The sequence below is a fragment of the Miniopterus natalensis genome, chromosome 14, assembly GCF_054644295.1.
Source record: "Miniopterus natalensis isolate mMinNat1 chromosome 14, mMinNat1.hap1, whole genome shotgun sequence".
In the NCBI taxonomy this organism is placed as follows: domain Eukaryota; kingdom Metazoa; phylum Chordata; class Mammalia; order Chiroptera; family Miniopteridae; genus Miniopterus; species Miniopterus natalensis.
In genome coordinates, this window is record NC_142094.1 from 43,743,701 (window position 1) to 43,764,267 (window position 20,567).

The following is a 20,567-nucleotide window of genomic DNA, read 5'->3' on the forward strand; positions in this document are numbered from 1 at the left end:
TCTCAGTCTGTCATTCAAAACTCTCTATAATTTAGGAACATGGTGGAAGGCAGTTTTACTGATTCTTTCTCTCCCACCCAGCAAAGTACCCATCATTCCTTCCCTTGACACCTCAAACTCCCACAGTGTACCCCTTGCTGCCTCATTTGCTTGATTGTCCTCTCCCTGGACCCTCCTGCTTCAGTACCTTCCCTAAAGCTGTCCTCTGCTTAGAGTGTCTGTTGGTTATTGCCAGAATTGTTACCAGTCCACCTCCCTTCAACAATCACTATCGATTTCACCTTCAGCAAGCCTTCCCAGATCTCTTTGGTCAAAATAAATTTCTCTTCCTATACATCTATAGCACTTTGCCTACTTTAATCCTATTTCCTGATGTGTGCTTTTACTCAAATTATGGCAGGATCTGATTGCTCTGGCTCTGGAAGTTTCTGGAAGGCAAGGACCAGGTCTTAATTGTGACCTGCCTTAGCCCCTTCAGTGACAGCTCATTATGTTTGGATGTAATTAAAAATCCTTTCTGACTCTGTGACTTTGGACAAGTTGCTTGCCTAGCTGGCCCGTTTCTGGCCTTTAGTGTTCTCCTGTAAATGAGAGATAATAACAATACCTATATCATGGAGTTGTGGTCAGCTTTTAATGAGATCATTGCTATAAAGGATTTCTCACAATACCTGGCGTAGAACGAACGTTAACTGCTATCTTTGTGTTGGTCATCGCCATTGTCATCGTATCGTCATTGACACCACGGCATTCTCATCTGGCCTGAGCCTCTCTCCTGCCACCATATCCCCTTGCTCACTAGACTCAGAACCTACTGGTGTTCTGTTCTTACAACCCACCAAGCACTTCCCAGCATGAGGACCCGTTTCCTCTACCTGAAATCCTCTTCCCCTGCTCCGCCTGGCTAAGTCCTCCTCATCCTTCAAGTCTCAGCAGATACATCACCCCCTGATAGACATACCAGTTTAAACTAGGTCTCCCTATTCTATGTTTGTCTTGCGCTACTGTTAGATCATAAATTGTAATTACACATGTATGTGAGCATTTGTTCAATATGTTTCCCCGCCCAACTGTATGTGCCATGTTATCTTAGTCACTCTTCTCTCTCCAGCTCTTGGCATGTTGTAGATGCTCATTAAATGTAGCTCAAGTTTGACTGGCCGGCTGAATGATGAACAGAGTGGTTTATATAGCAGGTACTCAATACGTGTTTGAACTTTAATTCAAGTTAACCCTAGAAAGACACTCCGGGCTTCAGAGGTGGAAATCTGAGTTTGCAGAGATTACAGCTACGTATTATAACCAAGAAAAACTCTACAATGTACAATAGGAGATAGGAATAAAAATATTCATATAAGTACCCTTTATGATAGCAAAAACCTAGAAAAAAAACCCAAATGTTCAGTGACAGAATGAAGAAGTATGGTACAGTCACACAATTAAATATTACACAGCACTCAAAATGAATGAACTGCAGCAGTGTGTAACAATATGAATCTTAGTAATACAATATTAAGTAAAAATAATAAGCCATCAAAAATTACATATAGCTCTATTCCTGTATAAGGTAAAAAATAACTAAAATTGAAAAATAAGTTTTTAATAATACATATAGCTAAAATAAATGCCAGGTAGCTCAGATAGATCAAGATACATCATCCAGATACACCAAGGTTGTGGGTTCAAACCCTGGCCAGGACACATTAAAAAAAAAAAAAGAGCCCTGGTCAGTGTTGCTTAGTGTTTAGAGCATCGGCCCATGCACCGAGGGGTCAGGGGTTCAATTTCCAGCCAAGGGCATGTACCTGGGTTACAAGTTCAATCCCTGGCCCTGGTCGGGGTGCATGTAGGAAGCAGCCAGTCAATGTGTCTCTCTCACATCAATGTTTCTCTCTCTCCCACCCCTCCCTTTCGAAATCAATGGGGGGAACAATACCCTCTGATGAGGATGAAGGAGGAGGAGGAGGGAAAAATATATACATACTTATAGGAAGAAGAGGAGGAGGAGGAGGGAGAAGAGGAAGAAGAAACAACAACGAAATTTATATATAGGGAAAAAGAACGATGGGTACCTTGGAAGAGAATGGAATGGGGATGGGCCACAGTTAGAGTTTAGTTATTGCCTAAGTCCTGGCTTTCATTATGAGTTCTCATGACAGTATTATAAGTAAATAAATGTGTCCTGTGCATGAACCAAGGTTAGGATTAATCTAATTCTGTGTACCTGACATCCATTAAAGGAGAGAGAGAGAAATTATGCCTACCTCTTCCAGGCAGCCTTACTTGTTTGGGAGCAATGGAAAAAGATTCTTCTCCCCCATCCCTCTCTGGGACTTTTCTCCAGGGACTGACTGCAGGTTCTCCTTTTAGAGAGGTGAGCTGGTGGCACAGAGGTGGGGCAGCAGAGAGAGGAGTAATCCAGGGTTTAGCTACTCCAGGAAAAGGATCCCCAAAAAAGGTGGGGAAATGGCCCCTTCCCAGGCTAGAGTAAGAACCTGGAGGTGTATGTCAGCTTCCATTCTCATTCAGCGTCCCCCACTCCCCAGGTTAAGAACTGCAGGGTGTGTAGCTCTCACCCATTTCCTGTTCTGCTTCATTGAAGACCTCAGCGTGGGGGTGGGGAGGAGACTCATAGGTGGGTACTGAGAGGATTGGACTGTGGCCACAAGGTAGACAGTTATTGTAACCATTCTGGGTACTGGAAGCTGGGACCAGCAGGGGCAAAAACCAGCATCTTTGAAATTCAGTTTGGAAGTAGGGGACCACTGACTCCAAACTTCTTTTTACACATTCCTTTCCTTTCAGCCTGGTCCAGAACATGCCTGGGCCATCCTCATCACTTCCTGCCCCTCATCTCCCTACCTTCCCTTCTTCCAGGCTATAGTTCTTAATCCTATACCTTCACCTCTATACCTACCAGTTCACAAAATAAGGCCCTACTTTGTGAAGAAAGGGATGGGAGAGCCTTGGGAGGGTAGCTTAGAACTTTTCACTTTAGAAATGGGACTTGAGGTCAGAATTAACTGGGCTTGGCTGGCTGGGCTGTAGTCTTACCTTTAGAGAAAGGGGTTACAACACAGGCTGGAGTGGGCTAAGGGTATTAAGAGGGGCTGGAGCCTGACTGGCTCAGCGGTTGAGCACTGACCTATGATCCAGGAGATCAGGGTTCAATTCCCTGTCAGGGCACATGCCCGGGTTGTGGACTCAAGCCCCAGCAGGGGACATGCAGGAGGCAGCCGATCAATGACTCTCTCATCATTGATGTTTCTATCTCTTTCCCTCTCCCTTCCTCTCTCTGAAATCAATAAAGACATATTTTTTTTAAAAAAAAAGAGGAGCTGGAGGTTGTGCAGTCCTAAAAAAGCAGGGCTAGAGGTAAGGCTGGATTGAGCTGGGATAGGAAACATGGGAAAGGAGCTGAGTCCAGGCTGAACCAGGAGTCTGGGGGGGTTCCAGGTGTGTGCCTCTGCAATGGGGCCTGGCTAGGCTAAAACAAATTTTTTCAGTATTATGCTGGAACCTGGGGCAGGGCCCTCACCTGTACCTGGAAACAGAGGGCCTTGAAGGGACTCTCCCTTTCCCTATCCCAGCAATTCCTCCTGACCACGGGACTTCCCCAGGGAGGTTGCTGGAGCAAACAGGGAGGAGCCGGATCTGTGGCTCCAGAGGAAGTCGCTAGCCACTATGTTTCCTGAGTTCAAAAAGTGGGTCCCCCTGTCTCTTTGACACACTCCCTTCCCCCAAGCAGGGCAGAGTCCAAGCCTGGCAATTCATCTTTCTTTGACCCCTACCTCCTCCAACACACACACACACTGAACCTTCATATACTCAACCCAGTCACAACTGCTGCCCCAGCATCCCCCAAACCCAACATAATCATACTGCTAAGCCATGCATTCAACAACATATTCTCATTTCTGTATTTGTAGCCTCCCACTTACACTCAGCAGTCATGCCTTCTCTGCCTTGTTCAGAACTGTATCCCTAGCATCTACAGTTGGGCCTGGAACCTGAAGATAGTTCAATGAATATTAGCTGAATGAATGAATCCATCAAGACATACCAAAGCCCTAGTCTGTTTGGTTCAGTGGTTAGAGCATTGGCCCTCGGACTGGAGGGCCCCATGTTCGATTCCAGCCAAGGGCACATACCTCGGTTGCAGGCTCGCCCCTGTTGGGGCTCATTCGAGAGGCAACCAATTGATGTGTCTCTCACATTGATGTCTCTCTCTCCCTTCCTCTCTCTCTGAAAAGCAATGGAAAAAATACCCTCAGGTGAGGATTTAAAAAAAAAAAAAAAGACGTACCATAAACAAATGCATATTACTATCCCACATATTCACACATGCATGCACTCCATCACATACATATATCTAAGCCCTCTCCCACCTCATCAGCCACATACATACAATGGCACACACTCAGGCAAAAAGGTCAGATGTACACCTAGTACCAGACAGACACACTGCAAGTAGGTACTACCTAGCACTCCCAGGGTGAGTTGGTGGTAACAGCTGGCTGGCAAATGTCCTTCAGTCAGGTCAGGCCTATAGAGGAGGAGTGGCGTGTTTGTGTGTATGCAAATGCAGGCTTTGGGGTCCTGAGGAGCTAGGGCAATGAGGAGCTGGGCTGGCAGCAGGGCAGGGCCAAAGTCACTGGTGAATTGGAGAAGGGGTGGGGTGGGCCATGAAGTGCTGTCCTCTGGTTTCTTCTGCTAGCTGGGAGGTGAGGGTAGAGGCATAGGTCCATGAGGCCTTATTTCAGATCCAGAGAGACCTTGGTAGGGAATAGTCTGAGGCCTCAGATTCCCCTGCCTGGAATGAAAATGAGGGAGACTGGGTAGGCAGCTTTGTGGGTGCTAAAACCCCATTCTCAATCCACAGTGGGGTGTCCCTGTCTTGACGATCTTTAATGGTGGGAGAGGAAAGGGCTAGAAGTGGGGAGTAACTACTTGGAAAAGAGTTTAAAAAGTATCCTATTCCTCTTTCCATCTTTCTATGGAATGTCAGGCTGCTCCCTAGCAACAGCGCTTAAGCATCCTCCTTTTTTCCTCCGTGCCCCACCCAAAGTCAGCAAGGAGATAAACAATCTGGCTATTTCCCCACATAGGCAGCTGGGCTGGTTGGCCTCCCTGGTAGGGGCAAGAATCTCACTGAGTGAGCCTCCCAGGCATTCTAACCACCCAAAGCTTCTTTAATCAGAGCACCCTTCTAGGCAAGGACCCCCATTCCCCACCATACCCCCCAACCGCCTAATCCAGGCAAGACTATCCAGGAACCCTGCCTCAGGAGGACCACCTTTCTGGCAACCCCAAGATAGGAGTGAGGAACAGTTTGGGGTAGGGGTAGATGGATGGGGATACGAAGTCAACTTTTGAGGGAGAAGGGGCCAGGCTGGACCCATGAGGAGCAACACCAGAAAAATAAGGGGAAATGTGAGATGGGAATGAAGGAGAATCCACAAGTCCAATTCACACCTCCTCCCCAATGACAGGTCTAAGAACTGCAGGAAGGAGGGGAAAAGACTGTCTTGGGCTGAGTCATTATTGGGCACCAATGACCAACCAAGACACGCTCCAAACCAAAAAGTCTCTTTATTGATCTGTACCATACATGACTCAAATGGCAAAAAAAAAAAAAAAAAAAAAAAAAAAAAAAAAAAGGCATTACAGTTGGGGTGGGATATCCATCTTCCCCACCCCTTCCCTCAGCTCCTGACACAATACCCTTCCAACAGTGGCAGCTAGAGTGAAGGAAACAGGGTGTGGAAGGCGCCAGAATGGGAAGAGAGATGGTACTAACACTTCTAGAACTGGCCTCAGGAAAAGGCAGTGAAGCCAGAGCTGGGCCCAGACTCATGGGACCCTGCTTTTGGCTCCACCCCAGACCCAGAGCCTCCACATGTTCAACTGAAATAGAGCTGGATCCTGGCTGCCTTCCCCTTCCTTCTATGAGAACAGAAAATGGAGGGGATATTGGGAGATGAAGACCCTCCCTCTACTTCAGCTGGGGGACAGAGGCCTACTGCTCCCTGGTGAGCTTAGAGCTGAGACATCCTCAGTGGCTCCACTCCTTCCCCTCTGTGAAGGGCAGGGGAGGCCTAGATATAAAATTTGAGGGATTGGAGGAAGAGAGTACTGGGAGAGTGTGGATGAACCCCTCCCCCATTTCGTGCCTGCTCAACTGAGACAAAACAAAAAACACAGTGACAAACAAGGCTGCTTCCTTCTCTCCATACTCCCCATGGGAGGAAGCCTCCCCCTCCTCCCATCCAAGACAGCTGCTCTAGTGGAGGACTTGTAAATATACACATGGGGGGGAGAGAGGGGCTGAGACTGAGGGAGTCACAAGCACTAGGAGGGCAGGCCAGACTCCTGGAGGATGGACAGACGACAGCTGGGAGCTGTTACAAAGGTGAGGCATCAATGGCCACCTACCCCAAGGCATGCCTTCCCCAACTCGTCACCCCTGAGGAGAAGGGAAGAGAGATGGCAAAGTGTCTCCTTGGTCTGAAGCTCTCAAACTATATAAAATGGTAATGTATAACCCCCCTACCCTACCCACACACTCACCTCCACCTGGGCCCTAAGCCCCCCATCTGCCAGGTATAGGGAGGTAGCTGGACTTTTAATAAGGGGAAGAGGGGGGACATGAGTGATTTTTTTTTAAAACTTACATTTTTAATAATATTATTTTTTTAAAAAACTTGAAGCTGGGATAGGTGGTGAAAGGGAGGAGCCCACAGTTTTACCCCTCTACTACCAGCCACCTGGGGGAGGGGCATTCAACCAAGCCCCACAACTTTAAGTCTCTAAGAGTTGTGGGTATAGACAACCCCAGGTTTGAAGGGGGTAGTCAGGAGGATGGGAAACCCAGAACCTGGGGTGAAGATGGAGGCAAATGCTCTGGGGGTGTGGTCAGAACATTTCTCAGAGGCCCAGGGTCCACACAGGCATCCACATGAGTACCCCCTTCTCCCAAAAGGCTCTGCAGAGGCCAGGCCCAGCCCAGGGCCACTGCGGGGCAAATCTTGGCACCTGCCCCGAGCAAGTCCAGTTCCTCCCTGAAGTGGGTGGATGGAGGCTGCCCATTTTAGATGCTCAGTCTCTTCATTCTGTCTTCTGCTCCCTGGGGCTTCAAGGGGTGGGGCAGGCAGGCAGAGCACTGAGTGGCCCTGGTGAGGCTTTTACTGGGAGGCCTGTGATGTGGGGTTCTCCGATTTGCTTTCTTGGCTGGATGGAGGCTTGCTGTTCCAGGGGCTGTTGGCGCCCAGGGCAGGGGAGTTGTTAAAGCTGTCCTCGTCGTCAATGCCGTTGGCCGCGTCAAACTGGGTATTCTCCAGCCGGGTGATGAGCCTCTCGTCCTCGTCCCCGAACTCCCCGCCCATCAGGGTGGGCTCCCCCACCACCATCACATCCTGAGAGTGGCGGAGGTCCCCAAACATAATCGGGGCAGGGGCTCGCCCGGCCCAGGGCGGCAGAAACCCCCAGAGCCCCAATACCCACCCAAGAAACTCAATACCTCCACCCGCTTCTCATACCCCAATTTTAAACATCAACTCCTCTGATATCCTCAGGCCCTGGAATCCTTCCCACTGAAGGACTGCAGAGCATCACACCCTTTAACCCACATCCACTAGAATCTGGGAAGTCAATTTACTCCCCTAGCTCCCTAATCCATCTCCCCAAAATTTTAGGGGGCTCCTAAACTTCTGTCCACATGTAAGAGAGGGAGCAGATAAAAAAACAACCAATGGGGACAGTGTGTGCATGTGCATGTCCATGTATTGTAGATTCACACATACTGAGGCTGCATGTCCCTCTATCAGTGTGAATGTGTATGTCTCTGATGGTTTGTGTGCCCCCAAGCTGCCTGTCCTGAACATCCATATGTTCTCATGGCTGACTCTGTCCCTTTATACCTATATTGCTTTGTGTGAGTCTGTGTGATCACAACCACACATGTGACTTAACAAGGACTCTCATCAGTGATAGGAGTCAGCCCATACTGGCAGAGTACACTGGGAAAAACTGTCTCTGCTTCTATGCCTGCTAGTGAGCTCACAGTGGGACAGGGTCAAGGGTTAGGGGTCAGCAGTGGGGCAGCCCAGAAGAGAGAAGAAAGCCGAGATGCTTACAGGTACCTGGCTGGAGAGGGCGAAGGTGCTGGCTGGGCTTTTCTTCTTGCTGTTGCTGTTGTTCGTGTTGCCGCCCCCCGAACTCATGGTGCTGCCCCCTGACATCTTCCGTTTCCGCCGTTTGCTGGGCTGCTGCCGGGCGGGCTCCGCTGTGCCAGGGAAAGGAGACTCAGGTGGGACAGGGTCCTGGTCCCCTGGATCCCCATTCTGGCTCCTAAGGAGCCTGAGCCTACCCTAATACCAATACCAATCTTGCAGACCCAGGAGCAAGGAAGGGGCTTCTTGAGGAGATAGACATACAGTCTTGGGGGATGGCATCAGATCCTGGTAAGAGCAGGTGTAGGCACAAGGCACTCACCGGGGGGTGCTACCATACGCTGCCACTTCTGGAAAAGGCAGGTCTTGAGGCAGTCACGAGGGCTGAGGCTATAGGTCTTGTGGCGGGACATGAGCTCCTGCATGGGCTCAAGTATCACACAGAGCTGTAGGGAGACCAGGAGGGGGCTTTTCAGGAGAGAGGCATGGAGCTGAGACCAAATGGGATGGGGCAGAGATTGGTGATCAGACTCACTCGGAGGTAGTTGAGAGTGGAATTGGACAGCCCACACCGTGTGATATTTTTGGAGAGCTGATCCAACATCTGGGGGTCCTGGGCCTAAAGGGGGAGAAAGATAAGAATACTAACACCTGGGTTGCATCTGCTCACCTGCCCTATCATCTGAGCCTCTGACACTCCTGAAAGAGGAGAGGGGCTATTATTAAATCCATTTTTCAGGTGGAGAACTCTAACCCTTTAAGGTCACTGTCAGGAAATGAGAGACCTTATTCCACCCTTCCCACTGTCTGCCTTCCCTCCCACTTGCGTCTTGAGTTCTGCCCACACTCACATGCATGGCAAGGATGCTGCGGGGGATGAGCTCCCGGTGCTGCCGGATGCTGAAGTGCCATGTCTTTATCCGCATCATGTCGTCAAACATGAACTCCAGGTACAACCGCCCCTCCACACACACCTGGAGACAAGGTTGTCACAGCTCTGCCCCCTCCCCATACCTGAAAGTATACCTGTTCTCCCATTTGCTCACAACTCCCCCACTGCATAGACTTCTGCCACCTGTACCTAAATCTGGGTGTACAACTGACATGGACCATCCCCTCAGATACTTGTCACACCCTTGACCTTAACACACAGACATACACAGTAGAAATGCTTAACTGATCCTGTCTTCCCTCATGTAGCTAGTGATACACTCATCTGCTATAAGCTTTCTATGAGAGCAGGCTCTTGTTCACTGGTGTATGTAGCCTGGTGGCCCAGAATATGGTCATGTACAAGCTCAGTAAATGCCTGCTGAATGCTGCAGCATGCTTGCCCTCCCTTCTTATCTGGCCACTTCCCATTATGCCTCCTTGGGGAATATCTGAGTACATTTTGGGAAAGAGGAAGGGAATCAAACTCAGGAGCTTCAGCATTCCACATCCAGCTGGATTGCTGACCTGGGTGAACATGGGTTTGCCGTGCTGGGTCACCATGCTGCCCTGGTCACAGTCGAGGGACACAAAGTTGCTGTGGAATGCCTCCTTGGGGTGCTTAAGCACATAGTACAGCTCCGTAGCACCTCCCTCAAAGATGCTGCGGAAGTAGCGTGGGATCAGGGTCCGGCCAATGGCTGTAGAAATGGGTAAAACTCTTCAGAACAGAACCTTAAAAGGGGTCAGGCAGATGCCACCCCTGCCAAAACAGATACCCTGGGACAAATACTCACTCCCAGACCTTAGAAGGACATAGGAGGTATATACTCCCACAGCAGAACTGACAGAACCCCCAGAGGTCACTCACTATATCTCTTTGGTCCATCCTCCAGACAGAAAGTGATGGTTAACATGGCATCATCCTCAAAGAACTCAGTTGTGAAAGCATCCCACCAGAGATTGTCACACTCCTAAAAGCGCAGGGAGAGGTATTTATGTGTGAATCAGAAAACATCCCACAAGGGTGCCCAGATGGCCCTCCCCTCCTCTTTCTGCTGGGTACCTCTGTCCAGTTTTGAAGCCGTTTGTTAAGTTCGAATATTCTGTAGTCAGTTTGGTTGCCATATGGTGTATGCCTCCTGGGGTAAGTGAAGAAGGGAAGTTAGTAGGAGCAGAGCCTCCCCACCCCACCCCCACTTCTGCCTTCATCCATGTAATGAAAAATACCTCCCACCCCACTGGACTCCACTCACCCAATCCCAGGCTCCAGGTATGTAGGCGGGTACATGGGAGTTGGGCTGCGTAAGGGAAAAGGCTATGAGAATGAGGGTGGAAGATGGGAATTATTGGGAGATGTCACTCCCTCCCCTTTTCAGGCAGGATCCCATCTGGAAAAGGGATGAGAAGTGAGCAAGACTCACCCCACATCCCGATCTAGCATGGTGCCGGGATGGAAGGGAGGGAAGGCGTTGCCGTTCGGGGGCTCCTTCGGCGAGTACAGCTTGAATGACTTTGAGGAACAACCTAGAAGGGAAAGGAAGAAGGGGTGCCCTGAGTCCCTCTTGGGAGCTCTTCTAAAGTTTGCTAGGCTATGTGGACAGGGACTGGTCTTCTGGAGCCATCAGCATGAACTAGGGGAGAGGGACTACTCTATCTCTGCCTTTAAATCAGGCTCTAATCTTGTTTTATTAAGAAACTAGAAGTACCCAGCCCCAATACCCAAGACCTTATTTCTTCATGTGGCTGAAGCCTGAATGACAGAATTGAAACTGGGAAGAAATGTCAATACCATAGAATAAATAAATACCCAAACATTAGACTCTAAATTTGATAACCCCCCTTTTCAATTTTGTTCAATCACCACAACCACCATGTGAGGTAGCAGGGTCAACCCTGTAACATTCCCATTTTACAGATGAGGCAACTGAAAGCTCAAGGGGACTTGCCAAGATCACAGAGCTAGGCTTTGAGCCTAGACCTTCTGAGGATCCCCATATCCTGTAGCATTTCTACCCTTCTGTTGCCCTCTGGAGATCAAGTTGTGGGAGAAAGAAGGGGAATTTGGCCAACTCCCTGCCCCTCCTCCACACCCAGGGTCTCAGGAGGGCAGGGGATGGAAAGATAAAGGGGGGTGGGTGCCGCCCACCAGATAACCAGTTGGGGCTTCTGCCCTGCCCCCCAACCAACGGCCACTCCCTTATCAGCCCAGCCCCCTCCCTCACACCTATCACCAGTCTAGTATTGTCTCCAAACCAGAAACCCAAAGCCTCAATCCATTTTGTCTTCTGAGACTTACAGTCAGGGAGGGAGGTAGAGGGGCCTACACTGGATCTCACTCCACTTACAAAAGGAAAAGAGGAGGTCTAGTAAGGAACCTACGTTCCAGGAGGCCCAGTCTAGGAAACAAGTAGTAACTAGACAGGGATCTCTACTTGTATTTGTACACATGCATGCATTCCCTCCCCACTTCACCCAGTAGCACTCAGTTCCTGGTGTACTATCGTACCTGACTGGAAGAAGTGTTATATTCATAGTTGGGTATGAGCCAGGTACCCCCACAATGCTATTTCCCCCCTCCCTAACAAGATGAGGGGAAAATGAGGCACCATTCCAAAGGTCCTGACCCCAGTTACAGCTGCTTCCTCATGTCCCCAAACTTGATTGCATTTGGAACGATGGCTGTATTGGTTGTGTCTGAGCCTCCTCCACAATTTAGACACAAAATCTACCTTGTTCCTTGGGGGGGAAGAGACAAAGGAAGACCCTGTGCCAATGTGTGTCATTTAATTCTCTCCCCAGAGAACCCTCCTCACAATACAGGCAAAAGGAGGGTCCCAGAGGGGACTACACTACACAGTCCCTGGAGAGGCCAAGAGTGAGAGCCTGTGGGTGCCTGCACACACGTGCACCTCATCCTGCCTAGCAGGCTTCTACCCTCAGCTCGCCCCAACATGCCTACCAAGGGCTGGAACCCAGCAGCCCCAGGCAGGATCAGTGTGCCCAAAACAGGCCCTTGCCCCATGCATGAGCTCTCACAGGCCTCGTCCATATGCTTCCAGCACAGCACACACAGCCTTCACATCCCTGTCTGAACTGAATGAGGAGCCTGTGTCCCACCCAGCCCCAAACCTCCCCACTCCACAGACAAGTAGATCAAGGACACGTAGGAAGCCAAAGCTCACACAGCTCACCACAGGGTAGGCCTGGCCTTAACTAGCATCTCCCAAAAGCATCACTACCCTTGCCCCTCATTTTCAGGGCCACTTGGAGAAATGTGTCAGTTCAAGACCCTAAAAAGAAGGGAGGCACGATACCTGGGTTCCTCTCTAATTCTGAAAAAAGTTTCAGAGCTTCAATTTCTCTCACTAGTGAACTGACAGACATTGTCTGGGGCTGGGTAATAGTTCTGAAGAGGGAAAATTCAAAGCTCTGTGGCCTCTATTTACACCTCCAATGAATGGACACAAAAAAACTCAGCACCTCTCCAGAGGCATAGCAACTCCCAGTAGCCCTAGCACAAGGGCTTGGGAGTGAGAAGAGAAGGGGAGGGAACATCACCCAGACCATCTGTCCCTGTTGCTGCCTGTCCCCAGCAGCAGGGGTAGAGGGAGCAAAGTGGGGGTGGGGGTGAAGGGGATGTGTCATCCAGTCTTGGAATCAGACATAGCCCCCTCCCACCTCTAGCAATCTGGGAACCCTGAGGAAGGAGAAGAGAGGAATAGTACAGAACTAGCAAAGTTTTCTCAGGATGCAAGCTGCATCCTAGGGTTGAGGGGGGCACCTCCAGCTGGGCATTTCCATGGTAACCAGCCTGATCTGAAGGCAGGCTCCCTCCCTTTGGGGCTGACCAGAGGTCAGCAGGCCTGGGAGCCCTAGCCTCTCTAAGCTGAGGCACCTCTCTACCGGGCAGCATACCAGGCCAGGGCCAGACCCAGGACTTATACCCACCCCTAAAGGCTTTCAGGGAGCCCAGACTTACCTGGGAGAACTGGGGGGGCCAGGAGAGGTGCGGGGAGCGACTGGAAGCCCACCAGGGCCCTGGCAGGGGTTAGGACTGAAGGGGGGCCAACTTCAGCCGCTCATGTCCCGAGTGGGACGGGCAGGCCTGGCTGGGGGCTCCACTCCCTGGGCCGCACAAAGACTCGCAGGCACAACCTTGGCCTGCCCCGCGGCGGCCACAGCCCCAGGGGAAAGTTACAATGGCCACTGGGCCGGGGGCCGGGGGGCCGGCCTGGGGGGCGGGGGGCCGCAGGGAGTCCGGAGCCTTCTTTGTTTGCAAGGTTTCCCTCAACAATGGCTGCTCCGCTCTTTCCTCTCTCCTCCTCCTCCTCTCGGCTCTACCCGCGGCCGCCTCTCGCTGCCTCTGCCTCCAAGCAGCCCACCCGCCCTCCCTAGGACGCCAGTTCCCTCTGCCGGGGCACCAGGCGAGGCAGTGCCCAGCACTCACACTCACAATTGCACACGCACAGACACACGCAGCCTGCGCCCACCAGCTCCCAGCCTTTTCTCCCTTTCTTTCCCTCCCTCCCTGCTCGCTCTCGGAGCCTCTCTCAGAATGAGGCCCCAGGGCGGGCAGAGGGTGGAGCTGGCCCCACCGGCCCCGCCCCCTCCCAGCCAGGGAAGAGGAAGAGAGGGAGGGAGGGACGTAGGGAGAGAGGGAGGTAGGCGAGCTGAGAGGACTGCTGAGAAAAACAAAAGAGAGGGAGAGACTGGGAGAGACTGGGATGGACAGATGGAAACAAAACAGACTGGGCCTTAAGAGACCTGGATGGAGGGGAGGCCTGTGGGGGGCCAGGAACTGAAATGCTCCACCCCACCCCAACCCCGGCCCTAGGTGTGCTACTCAGGGTTGAGCAGGGGAGCCAAAGCCACAGGCAGGGATGAAGGAGGGTGCTTTCCTCTCTGGAGACTCCCAGTATCTTCAAACCGCCTCCCAAACGTACCCAAATCTCTCTTCCTCTCCTCTGTGATCTCTCTGGTTGAAGGGTGGTCTGGGCTGCCACCGCCCCTCGTGAAATCCCAAAGCTGCTAGCTGGGGGGGGGGGGGGGGGGGGGGAGGGGGCTCGCACTCCAGGGGGTTATTTTTGACAGACAGACTTCAGCAGGTTAAAACTGATTGGAGGGAGGGGGGGACTCAGGCTCAGGCTCCTGGGCCCCCAACCCAGCTAAGTTACAAGCCCTGACTTAGATCTGCCTTAGCAGGAAGCCCCTTCCCCCCTTCAACCACCACCACCGGAGACACGTGGGTGCAGGGGAAAGAGGCACTGTCAGAGCTAAGGAAGCCAAGCTTGCCCAATCAAGGGTCCATAGAAGGGGCCTAGTCTGCTGCTGAATCCTCCCCACCCCACCCCAGTACAAAAGGTATGTGGGTAATGGGATAAAGACTGTTCTACAATGCAAAGGGTAATCCCAAGAGCAGGGGTGTTTCTAAAACGTGGGTAGTGGTCCAGACCCTACTCCCTGGACAGATAGGAAAAAAGAAACACACACACACATGCTGGAAGGGGCAGTGTATGACCTCCTACTTCTTTGCAGGTTGAGTTGCTGCTCCCTGTTCCCTACTCACCCCACCATATTCACACATAGCCCCATAACAGGATTTCTCATGACACGCACACCAGTTGACTGTGCAGTAATAATATTGCACCTGGCTCTGTGAACATCCTCCACACATAAATTACACATCTCACTTTCACATAAATCAGTACCTGATACACACTTCAACCAGTGATATACCTCAAACACTAAATAAACCCAAACCCAAGATGCACACGCAGCCTATTAAAGACCCTGACTTCCATACACACTGGGACTAGTGACATGCATTCCCCAAACCCCAATATACACACCAACAATGCATTATATACCTCCTGAACCTGTGGCCGACTATTACATACACATTCTGATCATTTTTTATCCAGGGATGAACCCCATAAATCACACTTCCTGAAACATGCCCTGCATTCTCCATCACAGCCTGGCCATGATACACCTAAGCTTTCGCAAACATACTGAAATCTATGACATTCAAGAAGATCCTGCAAAATACTGCCTACACCAGGACTTGAGACATTCCCACTGACTCCCAAATTTACAGCTCAACTCTGGGATAACCACACTCCTCCCCGACTGACAATTTCTGTCATTTGTTCAGTGCCTTTAAACTTTCCAAAGTGCATTCATAGGCAGTACCTCAACAAATCCTTACAGCACACTGGGCCAAATATTACCCTAACTAGAACAGATTATAATGAGACAGAAGGGCCTGAGGCTGCAATCCTGGATTTCTAACCTCCCTCATCCAAAAGCCCTGCCCTGGGGCATTGCAGCCATTCCTATTCTCTTCCCTCTTCCCTCTTCCAAGGAATGGCCACTCCAGGCCCCAAATGAGTGTCTACATGGGAAGGGGTACAGGTGTGTGCTCTAGCTTCTGCCCCTAGTTCAGAGCTCAGAACCCCCAACCAGTCTGTCTCCTCAAATTTCAGAGAGAGGGCCCCTAAATATCAAGATGTACCAAAACTCTGGCATATCAGTCAAAATGGGCCCCCTCTTAGTTCCTTCTCTGGCAAGTCTACTCCTCTCTGTGTTCTCACTTAATTCCCCCACTTGCACAGGGGTAGGGGCAGAAGAGGTTCAGCTAAAGAGAGCTAGTCTGAATTAGAAGGCCCTAAAATTTGGAGTGGGGAGGAGCAGGGAACAGCAAAGAATGACAAAGGTGATGAGGGAAGAGTAGAGGGAGAGCACCACTCCTAGAGGTGAGGACTCTGAAGGACAGCAGCCTGCCCCAACCCACAGGATAATGTACCAGCACTGCCCCCTGCCCGGGCCCCTGGGGCTCCCTGACCCAGGCCTCCAGTGTGCCTGCCCCCCTTCCTTTGTCTGTGCCCGGCCTCCCGTTGGCCTGGCGCTCTGCCATCCTCCTCTCCTGGCTCCCAGCCGCCACCACTGCTGCCTCCTCCCCTCCCCCTACTCCTCCCAGCCTTAACCCTTCTGAGCCACATGCTGCCCTAGACAGGCCCTGGCTCCTTCAGCAACCTGCCCTGCCCAGGGTGATGCCCCTTAGCAGAGGTTCTACCTACTACTGACCAAAGCCCCAGGAACTATTTACCACCCCAGGAGCACTATGGGAGCTGGGGGGGTGTGTATATGTGTATCTTGTGGTGTTTCCTTCTACGTGTGTATGTGTGTGGGTCTGCATGTGCTCTGGCTTCCCTCAGTCACATGTGTGGGGCATGTGCTGTCTCTGCTGGGCTGGGGGAGGAGGAGGAGGAGCTGGGAGACAGCAGAGCACAAAGGAGAGACTCAGGCAGGCAGGCAGCAGGCGGGCGGCCTGCCAGGGCAGCTCAGCCCCCAACCTAGGGCTACTCAGGTTGGGTGTGTGGGGGGGTCTTTGGACCTGGAATGTGCATGCTGCCACGATGCCCTTGTGTTCAACCATGTGCTCCCACCCACCCATGCAAGGCTGGTCCCCTCTTACCCGAACTCCTACCATTCCCCAACTCCAGGCCACTCTCAAACCCCTCTGCATGTGGTTCTCCTTTAAGTCTAACCTCCATCCATCCTCTGTGGCCTCAATCCAGAAGACTTCTTAACGTTAGGTAAAATGATTCCCCAATCTTAGCCATCTTTTGCCCCATCTCCCCCAACCAGGCCACCAGACACACAAAAGGAACATGCCTTTTGGGGCACTGACTGAAGATGTTCTCCCCACTCACACATAACCCTGTGCATGAGTCCTCTTCCTCACACCATGCTGCTACAAGAGAGGCTGAGGAGGAAACTTCTCCCTTCTCTGCTGGATCCAGGCACCCTGCCCCAACTTCAGGGTCAACCTCCCATCTACCTCCAGCCTGACAACTCCCCTATACCCACCTCCTACCAACATTTGTAAGAATCAAAATGTAAGGCTCGGTCCTCAAGCTTGTTCCGAGCCTTAGTTTCTGCTATGCTCGTGTGTGGCCATGGAGGATCAAGGCCATGGGGTGGACTCAGGGCAAGGATGGATCCAAACAAGGCACCCAGCATGGGGCAATTATAAAGAAGAAAATACACAAATATGCGCACCAAGCTGGTAGGAGGAATGATGGGACCAGGCAGGATTCCAGCTTAGTAAGCTCTTCTCTCCCCCACCCTCTGCAGCAGGAGCCAGGGGTTCCCACACCCAGATATTCCAGGATTCTCAGGCTCTACTAGCCCTCCCTCTGGGCCCTGGGCCCCTTAAACATCAGCCTCAGCAGGCACTTTAAGTGTGTGCCCAGCCCAGCTTGGCCTGGGTCACATGACTTTCAAGGAAGCTTCCTCACTGGCAGCTTCCCTTGGGGATTGGGGGGGCAGTTGCGGGGTATGGGCCTCCCAGAAAACAGGGCATCTACAGGAGCAAAGGACCCAAACCAGACTAGATTCAGGGACATCTGACTTTCAGAAGACTAACTCCAGCCTGGGACAGGAGGGGATCCTGCAAATAATTCAAGAACCTGAGGTCCTGGGGAGTCCTGGGGACATGGATAGACTACCTCTTCTGAGGCCTTTTGAAGACTCTCTCTCCAGTCACAATGCCTCTCTCTCCTCCAGGCAGTGAGGGAGAGCCTTTCCCTCCCCAGGAAAGAACTCAGAGGCTGTCACTGGCAAGAGCTGTGTTTTGGGGAGGCAGGGATCTGAGCCTAAGTTCTCTCTCAAGTTCTCATTTTGGGGTCAAGCATTGCTCCCCTCAACTCAACTCTAACAAATCACTCCAGTTCCTATTTTGCCTGGGGCTGCCACATTCCCCCTCCCACGAGGGCGAACATGCCAGACCCCAGGGCCCAATTATCTGCCCCCCGCCCCCAGGAGTACCTCCTGTCCCTTAGGAGGGCCAGCATTCCCTGGCAACAGGCAGGAAAATTTGAGGGAGGCAAGATGGGCCCCAATTAATCCCTCCACCCAAACACGGTCCTCAAAAACAGCCTGGAGGGGGGTGTCACAGGATATTAAGAGGGAACAGGCAGCAGAGAAGGGGGGGGCAACCCAAACGAGCCAATCACAACTCTATGATGACCTGAGGGGGGGGGTCAAAAGTCCAGACTCACTTCTGATTGGCTAACACCCTGGAATTCTGGGAATTTCAGCCCCCCCAAACCCCTCCCCAAGTAGCCTCTCCCCCACCCTCAAAAAAGCCCTACACACAAGCTACCCCCAGCATCCCCTCCCCGCGCCTCCAGGCTGCTGCGCATTTACACAGTTGGGGAAATTCCTCCCCAGGCCAGAGGCCCCGCATACCCCTAACAGACCCCCACCTCCGCCTTGCCATCGACGCCCCCCACACACAAGTTCTCGCCAAACAAGGGGTGAGGGATCCGCGGAGGGGGAGAGGGAGGGAGGGGCCGGGTGGCCGTGCGCCCCACTCACCAGGACAGGCACAGCCCACTGACATCTTCACATCGCCCGCCGCTGGAGGCCCAGCCGAGTCACGGTGCCCGCCCCGCGCGGGGACAGGCCGGGCATGAGCCGCCGCCGCCGCCCGCGGCTCCCGCTGCCCTCGCCGCTGGCCCGGCCCGGCCCGGCCTCGGCCCGGTGCGGGCGGGCCCTAGCTGCAGCGAGGAGCCTGTCAGGCGCGGAGCACACAGGAAGGAAGCCAGGCAGGAAGGCGAGCTGCCTCTGCGTGTGTGTGCGCGGGTGTGCGTCCCCGAGTGTGTGTCGGTGTGTGCGCGTGTGCGTGTCTGTGCGCTCCCGCCGCCCTCCCCGCCGCCAACGCCGCCGCCGCCGCTCGCCCACCTCTCCCTCTCCTCCCTCCCGCTATCGTCGGCGCCCGCTCTCCGGCCCTAGCCGGGCTGGGCCGGGCTTTATTAATATGCTAATTGCCTGCTAGTGGGAGGGGAGAGCTGTGTCAAAGTGACCCGGACGGGCGCGCAGCTCGCGGCGACGTGCGTGCGCCGCGCGGCAGGCGGGCGGCGAGGGGCCGGGAGCGTTCAGGGAAGGCAAGCATGTGACGCAGCTTTTAAAAAAGGAGATGGAGGCAGAGACCCCGGAGTGGGAAGGCGAGGGGGAGGGATGAGAGGCGAAGCCTCACACTGTGTGTGGGTCCTCCCGGCGCCGCCGAGTTGGGAGCCATAGACAAGCCGGAGCGGGAGCCAGGACGGGGGAGGCGGAGCCAGGGTGGGCTGTGAGGTGTAGCTCTTTCTCCACCCCGGCTGCGAACTGGGAGGGAAAAGGGACTGCTCACCCTCCCCACCCTTGCTCCCTGTTGAGACCCCAGTCTTACTCTGGAGGCCCCTTATTACACGCTCCCCATCTCAACCTGGGTGGGGAAAAAGAAACACTATCCTAATTCTTGTAGCAACCCTTCAACTCACCTCCTCCCTAAATTAACCACCCCTCCCTTGCTGGCTAAACCAGTTGGGACTAGAGCTAAAAGGGTTAATTAAGTGGGGTCCCCGCCCTCTCCCGCCTAAGGGCCTGGGATCAGCGTTTTGCTGGGGGGAGGCGGGCAGAGGAATGACCGCTTGGTTGGACTGGGGAGGTGGGAATCAGCAGGCTGTCCTTCCCCCACTTGCAGGCTCTCTGACTCATCAGTCAAGACACTCTCCTCCCTTCCCCCCTTCTCCATCCAGTCTCGGCCTCCCCCACCCCACCTCCTGTCCCCCGCCCTTCGCCTGGAAGCCGTTCTCCTTTGAGGGCCTGGAGACTGGGGAGAACAGGAAGCAGACCCCTCCAGTGTCCCCTACCCGTAGGGGCTTTGACCACGGTTGGAGTGGGGTGGGAGGAAGGATGATCTGGATGGTCAATGTAAGGAACACTCCTTCCCCAGGGAGGAGCCTCCCAACCTTCAGGCACTCCTCAAGGACTCCCCAACCCAGCCGTAGGAGAGAGGGGGGGTGTTCCATCTCCTCCATCTCCATCCCTTCCCAAAAGCCTAGCCTTAGCTGCCTCATAAACAGGAAATACCTATTAGCAGGAGGAGGGAGGAGAGCTGTCTGGAAAAGAGAGTTGGTCCCCTCCCTTCTGGGGGGTCCCCAGCTGCTAGTTTCTCTTTCTTAAGCTTCAGGGTGGGCTCCAGGAGTAGACGCTGGGGCCCTGGGCTGGTGTCCCCCTCCCTAGGTCATCTGGCTCCTACTGGGTAGGGGGCCCTCTTCCCCTTTGTTATTTAGAGGGGGATTGTTGGTGAAAAGTTCTCTCCCGCCCAGAGTCTGCACTGCTGGTTTGACTAGCTGGGGGAGTGTTACAGATGTGGAGGTTTAAGTGTTTATGAGACCCCTTCTCTCCACCGTAGCTTTTGCTAAGGAAGCATGAAATCATGGGAGGATGAGGATTTGGGGGTTGAGAAGAGGACCTTCCTAGGGATGGGAACCCCCTCCCATGTGCTTAGGAGAGTGTTGGGGAGGGGAGCTATGAGCACTGCCATACTGCTTCATTCTCTAAGTGGTGGATTTCTCCACCCCCACCTTCAAGGGACCGGGAAGGGGGGGAGGGGCAGGGACTGAAGTCATC

General features: G+C 52.9%; 1 protein-coding gene across 4 annotated transcripts; it reads right to left on the reverse strand.

The window, feature by feature from the left end:
• Positions 1-1,200: 1,200 nt before the first annotated feature.
• LDB1 (LIM domain binding 1) lies at positions 1,201-18,592 on the reverse strand. 4 transcript variants are annotated; one of them, XM_016220034.2, is made up of 11 exons: positions 18,489-18,592; positions 10,526-10,628; positions 10,358-10,402; positions 10,168-10,243; positions 9,973-10,075; positions 9,630-9,802; positions 9,023-9,145; positions 8,707-8,790; positions 8,494-8,617; positions 8,142-8,284; positions 1,201-7,415 (listed from the first exon to the last, which is right to left on the reverse strand). In XM_016220034.2, exons 1-11 carry the CDS (start codon positions 18,511-18,513, stop codon positions 7,185-7,187), a joined length of 1,230 nt encoding a protein of 409 aa, XP_016075520.2. In that variant the 5' UTR covers positions 18,514-18,592; the 3' UTR covers positions 1,201-7,184. The 4 variants fall into 4 exon arrangements, with proteins under 4 accessions (XP_016075520.2, XP_016075519.2, XP_016075518.1 ...); XM_016220033.2 differs by having other exon boundaries at positions 8,136-8,284; positions 18,489-18,587; XM_016220032.2 differs by lacking the exon at positions 18,489-18,592 and adding an exon at positions 13,558-13,582 and having other exon boundaries at positions 8,136-8,284.
• Between the last annotated feature and the right edge of the window lie 1,975 nt (positions 18,593-20,567).